The sequence below is a fragment of the Macaca fascicularis genome, chromosome 4 (genome assembly GCF_037993035.2).
Source record: "Macaca fascicularis isolate 582-1 chromosome 4, T2T-MFA8v1.1".
Taxonomy (NCBI): domain Eukaryota; kingdom Metazoa; phylum Chordata; class Mammalia; order Primates; family Cercopithecidae; genus Macaca; species Macaca fascicularis.
The window spans coordinates 155,342,689-155,355,810 of NC_088378.1; the positions used below are offsets into that span (position 1 = coordinate 155,342,689).

The 13,122-nt window shown below is 43.5% G+C and overlaps 1 protein-coding gene across 2 annotated transcripts in view; it reads right to left on the minus strand.

Moving 5' to 3' along the window:
• CAP2 (cyclase associated actin cytoskeleton regulatory protein 2) overlaps nucleotides 1-13,122 on the minus strand; it is a 166,600-nt gene that overhangs the window by 6,455 nt on the left and 147,023 nt on the right. For both annotated transcript variants that reach the window (XM_045390542.2, XM_005553965.4), the window contains 4 exons: nucleotides 11,192-11,381; nucleotides 9,493-9,668; nucleotides 7,652-7,775; nucleotides 7,466-7,548 (listed from right to left, as the gene is read on the minus strand). In XM_045390542.2, the coding sequence (XP_045246477.2) occupies nucleotides 7,466-7,548; nucleotides 7,652-7,775; nucleotides 9,493-9,668; nucleotides 11,192-11,381 (573 nt within the window). The remainder of the gene's footprint in view (nucleotides 1-7,465; nucleotides 7,549-7,651; nucleotides 7,776-9,492; nucleotides 9,669-11,191; nucleotides 11,382-13,122) is intronic.

A 13,122-nucleotide genomic window follows, 5' to 3' on the forward strand; every position in this document is an offset into this window, starting at 1 on the left:
GATTTACTGGGTCAGAGCTGGGGAGGTGGGTTAATGGCAAAGCCTTCAGGCAGAATAGGATAGGTGGCATTCGGGGACAGAATGAAAAGACCACACAAGGGGATTCTCAAACCTCAGGGTCTCTTTCCTGAGACAAAATTAAGGGATTAATTTGGGAACAGTGGCTAGATGTTCAGAAAAAGCCTCACAACCGTGTTAGTGGATTTGAAACATGTATTTGATTTCATGATAAAGGAAACAAGATGTATTCACATTCATTTGCTTGAAATTTTACTTTTGACAAATCTCTACGAAACTAGGATTAAAACAAGTTCTAAAGTTGTCACTTACAAGTAAAACTATTCTTGAGTAAAAACTGAGTAGATTTTTTCCTGAACTTAAATAAGAAACACTACCATTCTTTCCACAAAAGTCCTTTGCCGGATAAAAATCTCAGTGGCTGAATTTGAGGCTTACATGAGATGAATGTCTAGGTATTTTGAAATGTATTCATTTCAGGAGCCAAAACTGGGGGCTTGGCTCAGGATACTCATTATATAGATAAATAGGATCATACAAAAGAGGAGGTGATCCTTTGTATTGTTTATAAATATCGAAGTGCTATAAAAGTTCTGATCGGTTTTAAATTTCTCTTCCAACAATCCGTTTTCAGACATCCCCCCAAAATCTCCATAAGGGCAGACTGTTCCCCCAAAGACCATATTACAACTCTTTAATTTTCCTTCTTATCATGGTAATTAAAGCGATAAAGACATCTCCTCTTTCACAGTGGAGAAAAGGCTGGATGGCAAACCGGGAGCAACTCCTGTTGATGGTGCAAGTGATGTAAAGAATTCCTTGTGGGGAGTCTGGCCAGGTCACTCTACTTCTCTGGTTCCTCCTCTCTCTTCATAGAAACTGAACACTAAGTTGGAATTGAGCCCCAGTGGAAAAATAAAATAGGCAGGGGTAGTTCAAGGACAGGTACACATAGGGCTCTATCACAAATAATAACACGGCACCTATATCTGTATTTCAAGAATGTGTCTGCAGTCATGTTTTGGTGATTTCTAGATGTCCTTTCTAAATTTTGTGTTTATTTTTATTTTTTTGAGACAGAATTTCGCTCTGTCACTCAGGCTAGAGTGCAATGGTGCCATCTCAGCTCACTGCAACCTCCACCTCTGGGGTTCAAGCGATTCTTCTGCCTCAGCCTCCCAAGGATCTGGGATTACAGGTGTGCACCACCATGCCCGGCTGATTTTTTGTATTTTTAATAGAGATGGGGTTTCACAATGTTGGCCAGGCTGGTCTCAAACTCCTGACCTGCTTGCCCTGGACTCCCAAAGGGCTGGGATTACAGGTATGAGCCACTGGGCCTGGCCAGATTTTGGATTTTTTGACTAGGGATGCTCTATGTGTACTGGAATTTTAAGAATGCTTCTGGTATGTCAGAATTTAATTTCCACAGCATTTTGGGCAGTACTGCATTTGGGTATGTAGTAAACATGTCTTTCTTCCCTGGTGACCTGTGAAAACATTGACAGCAGAGATTGTTTCTTATCAGGAGAGCCGGGCCAAAGAATAGCTCCTCTGCTGAGCGATGGGTGACGTGCATTTAATACATGTTTCTGCATTAATATTGTTTTTCATGAATTTCTCTCTCCATACAATTTTACAAATTTCCATTGATTATCTTAGTCTTTTCTCTCCCCCATAATTTGTACTATCATCTTAGGATAGTTTGCCAAAAATAGGAATGCTGGGCCAAATCATATGAACTTTCATCCATTCCCCTTCCCCACCCTTTTCAATATTTTAGTATTATTGAAGTGAAATCTGCAAACATAAAATTCACCCATTTAATTTAATTTAATTATTTTTTATTTTTTTGAGATGGAGTCTTGCTCTGTCACCCAGGCTGGAGTGCAGTGGCATGATCTCAGCTCACTGCAAACTCCACTTCCTGGGTTCAAGTGATTCTCCTGCCTTAGCCTCCCGAGTAGCTGGGATTGCAGTTGTGTGCCACCACGCCCAGCTGATTTTTGTATTTTTATTAGAGACTGGGTTTCACAGTGTCAGCTAGGCTGGTCTCGAACTCCTGAGCTCAGGTGATCCACCCACCTCAGTCTCCCAAAGGAGGGATTACAGGTGTGAGCCACCACATCTGACCAAATTCACCCACTTTAAGTGTACAATCCAATGATATTGAATAAATTTACAGAGCTGTGCAATCATCACTACAATCCAGTTTGAGAACATTTCTATTAGCCCCCAAATATCCCTAATGCCCATTTATAGTCAATCCCCATCCCCACCCCCAGGTAACTGTTCATCTACCTTCTGGTTCCATTGTGACCAAACCCTTTTAAAACAATGTATCAAGTGTTTTAAATAGGTCGCGATATTCACTTGGTTTGAACATTCAAAAGTTCAAAAATCATTCAGTAAAATGTCTTTCTCTTGTCTCTGAGCCACATGGCCAAGTTTCCAGTCCCCCATGGTTTATCCTTTCAGAGGGTATTTTTATAACGCATGTCTGTATCCTTAAAAATTATGATATATTTCAAACATAGAAACATATAGAAATTATATAACACATACATAAGTACATATATGTCCAACCACCAAATAGCTTTATAGACTATTACATTTTGGCTTATTAGCTTTTTTTTTTTGGATTAAAATCTGGCAATATAGTTGAAGCCTCCAGTCTGTACCATCCAACACCTCATTTACCTTCTTCCTTCCCTCCCTAGATGTAACTCCTGTTCTGAATTTTGTGTTTGTCATTCACCAGGTCTGTCCATCACGTGAGTTGCCTGGGACGGCCATCTGGAGCTCTCATAAGCATATTTAATATGAGTTTTGCATGTTTTAAATTTTTTAATAAATGGATACATTATACATAGCCTGCAATTCTATAATTTGCCTTTATTGCTCAATGTTGTTTTTGAGATTTACCTATTTTTATACATGTAACTGTAGTTCATTTTTTTTTTTTTTTTTTTTTTTTGAGACAGAGTCTCGCTCTGTCGCCCAGGCTGGAGTGCAGTGGCCGGATCTCAGCTCACTGCAAGCTCCACCTCCCGGGTTCACGCCATTCTCCTGCCTCAGCCTCCCGAGTAGCTGGGACTACAGGCGCCCGCCACCTCGCCTGGCTAGTTTTTTGTATTTTTTTAGTAGAGACGGGGTTTCACCGGGTTACAGGATGGTCTCAATCTCCTGACCTCGTGATCCGCCCATCTCGGCCTCCCAAAGTGCTGGGATTACAGGCTTGAGCCACCGCGCCCGGCCTCATTTTTTTCTTTTTAGATGGAGTCTTGCTTTTGTCGCCCAGGCTGGAATGCAATGGCGCAATTTCGGCTCACTGCAACCTCCACCTGCTGGGTTCAACTGATTCTCCTGCCTCAGCCTCCAGAGTAGCTGGGATTACAGGTGACCGCCACCATGCCCAGTTAATTTTTGTATTGTTAGTAGAGACGGGGTTTCACCATGTTGGCCAGGCTAGTCTCGAGCGCCTGACCTCAGGTGATCCACCCGCTTCAGCCTCCCAAAGTGCTGGGATTACCGGTGTGAGCCACTGTGCCTGGCCGGTTCATTTTAGCTGCTATACTAGTTAAACTACCAACTGGTATCCTATTGGGAGGGTTTATTAACTTACCAACTGGTGGACATTTAAATTGTTTTTATTGCCATTATGAATAATATTGCAATAAACATTTTCACATGTGTCTCCTTGGCACATGTACTGGGGCTTCTTTAGTGTATACACTGAGAGTGAAATTACTCAGTCACAGACTTTGAATGTGACTTTCTTAGATGCTGCCAATTTGCATTGCAGTGAATGTCACAGATTTACTCCCCCAACATTGATGTATCAGGGTTCTCATTGTTTCACCTCCTTAGCAATCCTATAGCATCAGACTTTAGTATGTAGGCAGTCCTCAAATTGATAAGATTCAGTTAACCTAGCACCATGCAAAGTAAGGACAGCCTGAATGCAAAATGGATGAGTGTGAGAAGACATCACTAAATGTGGTATTAATTGGTATCTATACTTCTACTAGTTAGGTAGGTTATAAGTATTTTCATACATTTATCAACCGCTTTCTTTTTTGTCTGAATTGCCTTAATATTCTGTGCCCATTTTTCTATTAGATTGTTCGCCCCTTCCTTCCTTCCTTCCTTCCTTCCTTCCTTCCTTCCTTCCTTCCTTCCTTCCTCCTTCCCTCCCTCTTTCCCTCCCTCCCTCCCTCTCTCCCTCCCTTCTCCTGCCCCTCTTCTCTCTCTTTCTTGTTTCGCTCTTGTTGCCCAGGCTGGAATGCAATGGCATGATTCTTGGCTCCCTCCCTCCCTCCCTCCCTCCCTCTCTCCCTTCCCTTGCCCCCTTCTCTCTTTCTTTCTTGTTTCACTCTTGTTGCCCAGGCTGGAATGCAATGGCACGATTCTTGGCTCACCGCAACCTCTGTCTCCTGGGTTCAAGCGATTCTCCTGCTTCAGCCTCCTGAGTATCTGGGATTATAGGCATGCACTACCATGCCCAGCTAATTTTGCATTTTCAGTAGAGACGGGACTTCTCCATGTTGGTCAAGCTGGTCTCAAACTCCCAAACGCAGGTGATCCGCCCACCTCAGCCTCCCAAAGTGCTGGGTTTAAGGCATGAGCCACTGTACCCAGCAGCCTTTTTCTTATTGATTTAAGTTCTTTATAAATTCTAGATACAAATCCTTTTTGATTATCTGCATTGCAAATATCTTTCTTCAGTCCATGGCTTGTCTTTCAGCTTCACGTTATGTCTTCTGCTAAACATATAATTTAAATTTTGATGTAGTTAAAATGACCAGTCCTTTCTTTATGGTTTGTGCTTTTTGACCCTAATTAATTTATTTCCTACTCTGAGGCATAAAATTTTTCTTCTACATGTTATTATCAAAGTTTAAAAGTATTTGTTTTTCACAATTAGCATTTTACTTTTATGTAGGATGTGAGGTAGAATTCAGTGTATTTTTTTCCCACACGGATAATCAATTGCCTTAAAATACAAATTTCCATCTATGCATCTATCGATTTCAGGGCTCACTAGTCTGTTTCATTTATCTATTTTTGTATACCACTAACAATATAGCACTTTACAATGAGTCAATATCAGGCATGCAATTCCCTTCACCTTATTCATCTTTCACAGTTTTAGCTATTCTTGTCCATTTGTTTTCCAAATGAATTTTAAGACCATTTTTTCATTTAAAACTCTGTTGAGATTTTGAGCTGAATTTCATTAAACTCACATTAAATAACTGAGACCACTGATAGTGTTGTGTTCCTGTTCACTGACTTACAACACCACTCTTGCATTCTTTGTAACTATCTCCCATTTCTGTTTACTTTTTTTTTGCTAGGTACCTACAGTTTTGTTGCACCTAGCAACAAAATAGCTATTTCAACCTTATTTTCCATTACATTTTCTTTTCTTTCTTTCTTTCTTTTCTTTTCTTTTCTTTTCTTTTTTTTTTTTTTGAGACAGAGTCTAGCTCTATTGCCAGGCTGGAGTGCAGTGGTGCGATCTTGGCTCACCGCAACCTCCGCCTCCTGGGTTCAAGCGATTCTCCGGCTTCAGCCTCCTGAGTAGCTGAGACTACAGGCGCCCGCCACCATGCCGAGCTATTTTTTTGTATTTTTAGTAGAAATGGGGTTTCACCGTGTTAGCCAAGATGGTCTCAATCTCCTGACCTCATGATCCACCAACCTCGGCCTCCCAAAGTGCTGGGATTACAGGTATGAGCCACCGCGCTCAACCTCTATTGCATTTTCTAAAACTTATTTGTGGTAGAAAGAAATGCTATTGATTTTTGCCTGTTCATATCATATCCTACCATCTTGCTGAATATTTTTTCAGTTTTATAGTTTCTTGAATCTCTTGGGTTTTATATAAACGCATTTATTTTGTTGGGAAATAAGGACATTTTTATCTCTTCCTTTTCCAGTTTTATCTCTCTCAATCATTATCTTATTGCATAGGTTATTGCTTGAGCCCAGGAGTTCGAGACTAGCCTGGGCAGCAGAGCTATGCCCTGTCTCTACAAAAGATTAGCTAGGGATAGTGGCACACTCCTGTAGTCCTGGCTACTCAGGAGGCTGAAGTGGGAGAATCAATGGAGCCCAGGAGTTTGAGGCTGCAGTAAGCTGTGATCACCACACTGTACTCCAGTCTGGGCTCAAGCAAGACCCTGTCTCAAAAAAAAAAAAAAAAAAAAAAAAGATAGAAGTTATAATTGGCCAAAACCAAGAAGTCCTTTAGATTTTGGCATACTATAAAATTCCATTTGGCTAAATCAAAATGATTAAAGATTTAAATTCACAGATTTTCTTCTGTTTTGCAAATTCAACTCCAACTCTACTTCCCAGGTTGTTTTTCTGATGATCTCACTGATTCTTTAGAAAAACTTCCTCCTCGTGATCCAGGACCAATTTTTCCTGAGAAAAAAGTTCTCTTTGGAATGGTGCTAATCATACTAGGAGAGTCTCACAGTATTTTTATTTATGCATTAGTTGATTCACTCAAATCATACTCATCAAACATTTACTGGACGCCTACTATGTACAGGTACTGTGCAAGTTTCTGGGGCTATAAAGAATAGTTAGCTCTCTCTCTTCTTTTTTTTTTTTTTTGAGATGGAGTCTCTCTCTGTTGCCCAGGCTGGAGTGCAGTGGTGCGATCTCAGTTCACTGCAACCTCTGCCTCCCAGGTTCAAGCGATTCTCCTGCCTCAGCCTCCCAAGTAGCTGGGACTACAGGCACCCACCACCACACCCAGCTAATTTTTGTAGTTTCAATATAGATGGGGTTTCACCATGTTGGCCAGGCTGCTCTCAAACTCCTGACCTCAGTGATCCACCTGCCTTGGCCTCCCAAAGTGTTGGGATTACAGGCGTGAGGCACCATGCTGGCCAGTTAGCTGTCCTTGAAATGAGATGGTATGCCAGTAATGGAAACACAAAATGGGATCTGTTAGAAGAGATTGAAAAGACAGAACTAACACTGAGAAGTAAGAGAGGGGTCTATCAAGTGGGTGATGATAGAGCTGTGTCCAGAGGGAACAGGAATAAGAGTATTTTAGGTGGCCACTGGGGAGTCTTGCTCTGCCGCCCAGGCTGGAGCGCAGTGGCGCGATCTCAGCTCACTGCAAGCTCCGCGTCCCAGGTTCACGCCATTCTCACGCCTCAGCCTCCCGAGTAGCTGGGACTACAGGTGCCCGCCACCGCGCCCCACTAATTTTGTTTTTGTATTTTTAGTAGAGACGGGGTTTCACCATGTTAACCAGGATGGTCTCGCTCTCCTGACCTTGTGATCGCCCACCTTGGCCTCCCAAATTGCTGGGATTACAGGCGTGAGCCACCCGCCTGGCCGCAAGGCTGCTTCTTATAGGCGGAGTGGATGGTCTGTGCAAGGCCATAGCTTACAGCATGGTTGGAAAGGCTCTGCTTACCTGGATTTGAATGTCCTGGGAGTTGATCACTTCCACAATGCCCACCACATTGTCAAACACCAGGCCGAGCTTCTTACAGTTGTCTAGGGGGGAGAAAAAAACACACCAAAAAAACAACTCCACTAAATACATACAGCTTGTTTCTATAACATCATAAATAACCATAGAGCCATAATTCTGCCCTACCAATTATAATGGAGTTTACTTTCCCTTTTATCTGAAGAGTTGATTTTTCGCATTTGAAAATGTAAGCCACTTGTTTCAGCTCAGTCTCTGAAATCACAAGGTCATTCCTGTCCTCTTGGTACTCCTAGAATTAAGACAAATACAAATACATAAGGATACATAAACGGAATCCACTGCACACTGAAATTGCTACGAGCTCAGCATGAAGTATGGCTTCGCAGTATATTCGTTCGGAACCATCTCCTTATGGATGAAACCACAGGTCTTACTCTCATTGTTAGGATGGGAAACACGGAACCACTTCTTGGAAGCACGTCAGTATCTCTTTGTAAACATCAGGCATCAGGCACCCTAGCAGGTGGGAGGCTGGAGCAGGGATGTGAGAGCTTTTTGTTGAGACCTTGATGCCAAGTCTGGACTCGATGCTGCAGCAAAACCTGCTGTGTCAAACAGGAGTTGGGCAAACAGGCTGGTGAAGGGTCACAGCAGTGGTCTAAGCCCCGTGTGTTTTCAAGGCGATGACAACTCTCCAGGGACTCTGGTCCTTCATCTTTAGGGAAGCCCTCCAGATCAACAGGAGACACCAGCTTTCACTCCCATTTGAAGTGTCTGCGTCCTGCTCACACAGTTAGCCCAGACAGTGCGGGGTGGCAGCAGTAGGGTACAGAGGAATCAATCCCTCTATCTGTGGGACCGGACGAAACATCTCCCAGCACGTGAGAGTGGGGCAGACTTCCCAGTTCCATAGATTAACAGTCTGTCTTGCTGCCTGATTAAAAGCTTAGAGAAAGAATAGCTAAATCCACAGAGACAGAAAGTAGAATGGTAATTGCCAGGGGCTGGGAGGGGTGCAGGGGGAGAAATAGGGAGCTATTGGTTAAGGGTACAGACTCTTGGTTCTGCAAGATGAAAAGAGTTCTGTGCTGGGTGGTGGTGATGGCAGCACAACCATGTGAACAGACTTAATGCCACTGAACTGGACACTTAAACACAGTGAATAGTCCATTTTATGTTACGTGTATTTTACTACCACTTACAAAATAATTTCAAAAGTTGAAGAAAAGAATGCATGAGAACCTGTGAAAATAAAGTTTATGGAAGCATTCAGAAACGCCCTGGTTTCTACTCTAGCCAGTGGTTTTTGCCTCTGCCACTTCACTTAGGTGGTTAATAGGTACAAATATATAGTCAGAAGGAATAAATCCTAACTTTCGATAGCAGAGTAGGGTAACTGTAGTTAACAGCACTGTCTTATATATTTCAAAATAGCTAGAAAAGAGGCCTTGAAATGTTCCTACCACATAGAAATGACAAATACTCAAGGTAATGGACACCCCAAATATCCTGACTTGATCATTACCCCTTCTTTTTTTTTTGAGACAGGGTCTCACTCTGTCACCCAGGCTGGAGTGCAGTAGCATGATCTCAGCTCGCTGCAACCTCTGCCTCCCGGGTTCAAGTGATTCTCCTGTCTCAGTCTCTCAAGTAGCTGGGATTACAGGCGCGTGCCACCATGCCTGGCTAATTTTTGTATTTTTAGTAGAGATAGGGTTTCACCATGTTGGCCAGGCTGGTCTCGAACTCCTGAGCTCAGGTGATCCTCCCACCTCAGCCCTCCCAAAGCGCCAGGATTACAGACATGAGCCACTGAACCTGGCCAATCGTTATACATTCTATGCATATAACAAAATATCACAGGTACCCCATAAATATGTACAAATGTTATGTATCAATAAAAAAATTTTTAAAAAAGAAATCCTTCAGATCTTGGTAAATGGTTTGACTGTTGCTCCTTTCATTGGCACGTGTCAGGAAAATAAAGGTTAAAATGCTTCACTTACCACTCTCCATTTCTTTCCTTCCAACTCCAACACTGGGGCATGTTTCTGAGAAGGATGAGATTTAGGAGATGTGGGACTTGGAGTGTGACTTTTGGTAGGAGATCGAGTTTGCCCTCCTTGAGCACGCAGGCTGGGATTTTTGTATGTCTTCTGGTCATCTGTGACATGGCGGAGCCCTAGGAGGACAACACACATGGACACATTTATTTTATGCAAAGGGAGATGTCTCTAATTTGCTAGATGAACATGCTGTAAAGAAAGAGCATAAGAACTTTTGGTAATGCAACTTTCAAAACAGTCTAGTGCTTTGTCCAAGTCAGCATGCAGGAGCTGAGTCCTGTACAAGTTTACAGTTGATGGAAGCACTGTAAGTTTTTTTTTGTTTTTTTTTTTTTTTTTCTGGACATGGAGTCTCCCTCTGTCACCCAGGCTGGAGTGCAGTGGTGCGATCTCAGCTCCCTGCAACCTCTGCCTCCCGGGTTCAAGCGATCCTCCTGCCTCAGCCTCCTGAGTAGTTGGGATTACAGGCATGCACCATCACGCTTGGCTAATTTTTGTATTTTTAGTAGACACAGGGTTTCACCATGTTGGCCACGCTGGTCCTCGAACTCCTGACCTCAGGTGATCTGCCCCCGCTGGCCTCCCAAAGTGCTGGGATTATAGGCGTGAGCCACTGCACCGGCCAAGTATTTTTTTTTTTTTTTTAATTTGAGGAACCTCTTCTGTTGAGATATAAAATGATAGATAAAAATCCTGCAAAGAGCAAATACCTGACGAAAAAGGATCACATCTTACTTCTTCTCTTATGGCTAAATCATTCTCTAGACACAGCCTAAAAGGTTAGGGCATTCCAGTGAGTATATATCAGAATATGGAATTGACTTTATGAATCCATTCCTTTACTTTGCAAATGAGTTTCACAGGGCATAGCAGAGCCAGTTGGAGCCAGAGAAAAATTTAGAATTTTGGATTCTTAGCTCCAAGCCCGGTATAGTGGGATATAATTCTTTGACAAGCCTGAACACTGCTTCAGGACAGAGGAGCTAATGTTTGCCATTTTTATTTATTTACTTTTATTTATTTAGAGACAAGGTCTCACTCTGTCACCCAGGCTGGAGTGCAGTAGTGCACTCCAGCTCACTGCAGCCTCCACCTCCTGGACTCAAGCAATTCTCCCACCTCAGATTCCTTAGTAGCTAGAACTGCAGGTGTCTGCCACAATGCCCAGCTAATTTCTGTTTATTTTTGGTAAATACGGAGTCTCACTGTGTTGCCCAGGCTGGTCTTGAACTCCTGGGCTCAAGCAATCGGCCCACCTTGGCCTCTCAAAGTGCTGTGATTACAGGCATGAGCCAGCATGCCCAGCCTGCTATTTTTATTTCACTTGATCTTGATGCCTTGGTTGTAAATGATGATGTGCAAGCACCGAGGGCTAAAGCAAGGATGCAGCACAGTGATCCATTTAGAACCCAGAGTCTCTGAGTTCTTCTTTCTGGTCTACACAGTGACCCCCTGAGCCCCTCTGCATGGACATAAGGAACATGGCAGGCTCCTGTCTTCCCAGCACCAGCGGCCCCTCTCCCTGCATGCTGGAGGCAGGGATGGAGTGATGCATCCGTCTCTGGGGCTCCGGCAGCTCACTGTGTCTGGGAGCCAGAGGGAAAGGGAGGCAGCTTCCAGGTCTTGTTTTCTCTCTCACCTTTCGTAATTGCTTCTCCCTGGTTAAGCTGGGCAAATAAAGCTGAGCGTGAAGGAGAAGACTCCTCTTTTTTGCCTTCATTCTCGAAAAGTGGAGGTGGCCCTGGAGGAGGCGGGGGAGGAGGGGGTGGAGGAAGGCCAGGCCCAGAGGAGAGGACAGAAAACGCTGATACTGTGGATGCTACAGGACCCTGAGAAGAGAGAAGACACAGCATTACATTGAGACTGTGCCCTTGCTGGGATTTTGCCCAAGTGAGTCAAAACCTGCTGCCGATGAGGGAGTGGGGTTGAAGCCTCAGCAAAGGCTCCCAGAGGGCACACCTGTGCATCATGGGTCTGTTTGGGAGGGTCTGAACCATGGCAGCTCCAGCTTGGGAACATGGAACATGACTTAGCTGTGTGGCCCTGTCAGTAGGATCTGTGTGGTGATGAGCCCTGCTGCCAAATCAGAGGCAAACGAGCCATACTCCCAAGTCCAGGTCCAAGGCTCAGGATCTAAATGACACCGGGGCTTGGCCAGTTTAGAATCACAAGAAAAAAGTGATCCAACCGATAAAACGATTAGCTCTTTTGAGACACTGGAAACTGTAACCACCAATGGGGTGTGGGGGAGGGTAAAAACATTCAGCGGTGATTGGATGCTTCCGAACCTTTTTGAGCAGTGGAAGAGAGAGATACAGAAACTCTCTGGACCTGATTTTCCAAATACGCCTGCCTCAAACTGACCCCCAAACAAGGACCATATGTGACCGGGATGCTTGTCCAACCCAAAGGTAATGAGGGTCCAGGATCCATATGACTTTTCATCAACTGTTGGCTGTTAGTGAATCAACTGAAAATTAAATTCTTCCTGATCCAAGAGCTATGGTTATTCTTATGTTCACTGCTATGTAAAGCACAACCTTTGTTTTCAGTGTGAAAGCCTAACAAATTCAAATGGCAATACGACGTGATAGACAAGAGAGGGACTTGCTTTAGTTCAGTTTTGCTTTTTTTTTTTTTTTTTTTAAGGAGACAGGGTCTCACTCTATTGCCCAGGCTGTGTGCAGTGGCGTGAACATAGCTCACTGCAGCCTCAAACTCCTGAGCTCAAGCGATTCTCCTGCCTCAGCCTCCTGAATAGCTGGGACAACAGGCACGTGCCACTCTGACTGGCTGATTTTTATTTATTTATTTTTTTTTTTGTAGAGATGAGGTCGCACTATGTTGCCCAGGCTGGTCTTGAACACCTTAAGTAATCCTCCTACCCTGGTCTCCCAAAGTGCCAGTTTTTATGGACCCCATAGATGATATTTTCACAGAACTTAGAACTGGTAGATAGAAACACAAATATACAGCAAACTTGGCCTATATACTGTTTTGCTTTTATTTATTTATTCATTTTTGAGATGGAGTCTTGTTCTGTTGCCCAGGCTGGACGGCAGTGGCGTGATCTCGGCTCCCTACAACCTCTGCCTCCCAGGTTTAAGCGATTCTCCTGCCTCAGCCTCCCGAGTAGCTGGGATTACAGATATGCGCCACCAAGCCCAGCTAATTTTTGTATCTTTAGTAAAGACAGGGTTTTGCCATGTTGGCCAGTCTGGTCTCAAACTCCTGACCTCAAATTATCCACCCGCCTCAGCCTCCCAAACTGCAGGGATTACAGGTGTGAGCCACTGTGCCTGGCCCTGTTATACTTTTAAACCCTCAAGTAGAACTGTGTACCTCATAATAGGGAATTATAAACAAATCCAATAGTCAGGAAGCTTAAAAAATTGGGAGTAATGGAAATGTGGCTTGGACTCATCAATTTTCAATATCAAATGTGAAAGGTAAAACATTACGTTAAGTGCCAAATATTCACGAAAACGGAATATCCTTATTGTCATAAACAACTTACTATTATGCAGTATCAAAATCAGGGATTCTTAATCTATAGTAGTTTTCAGTTAA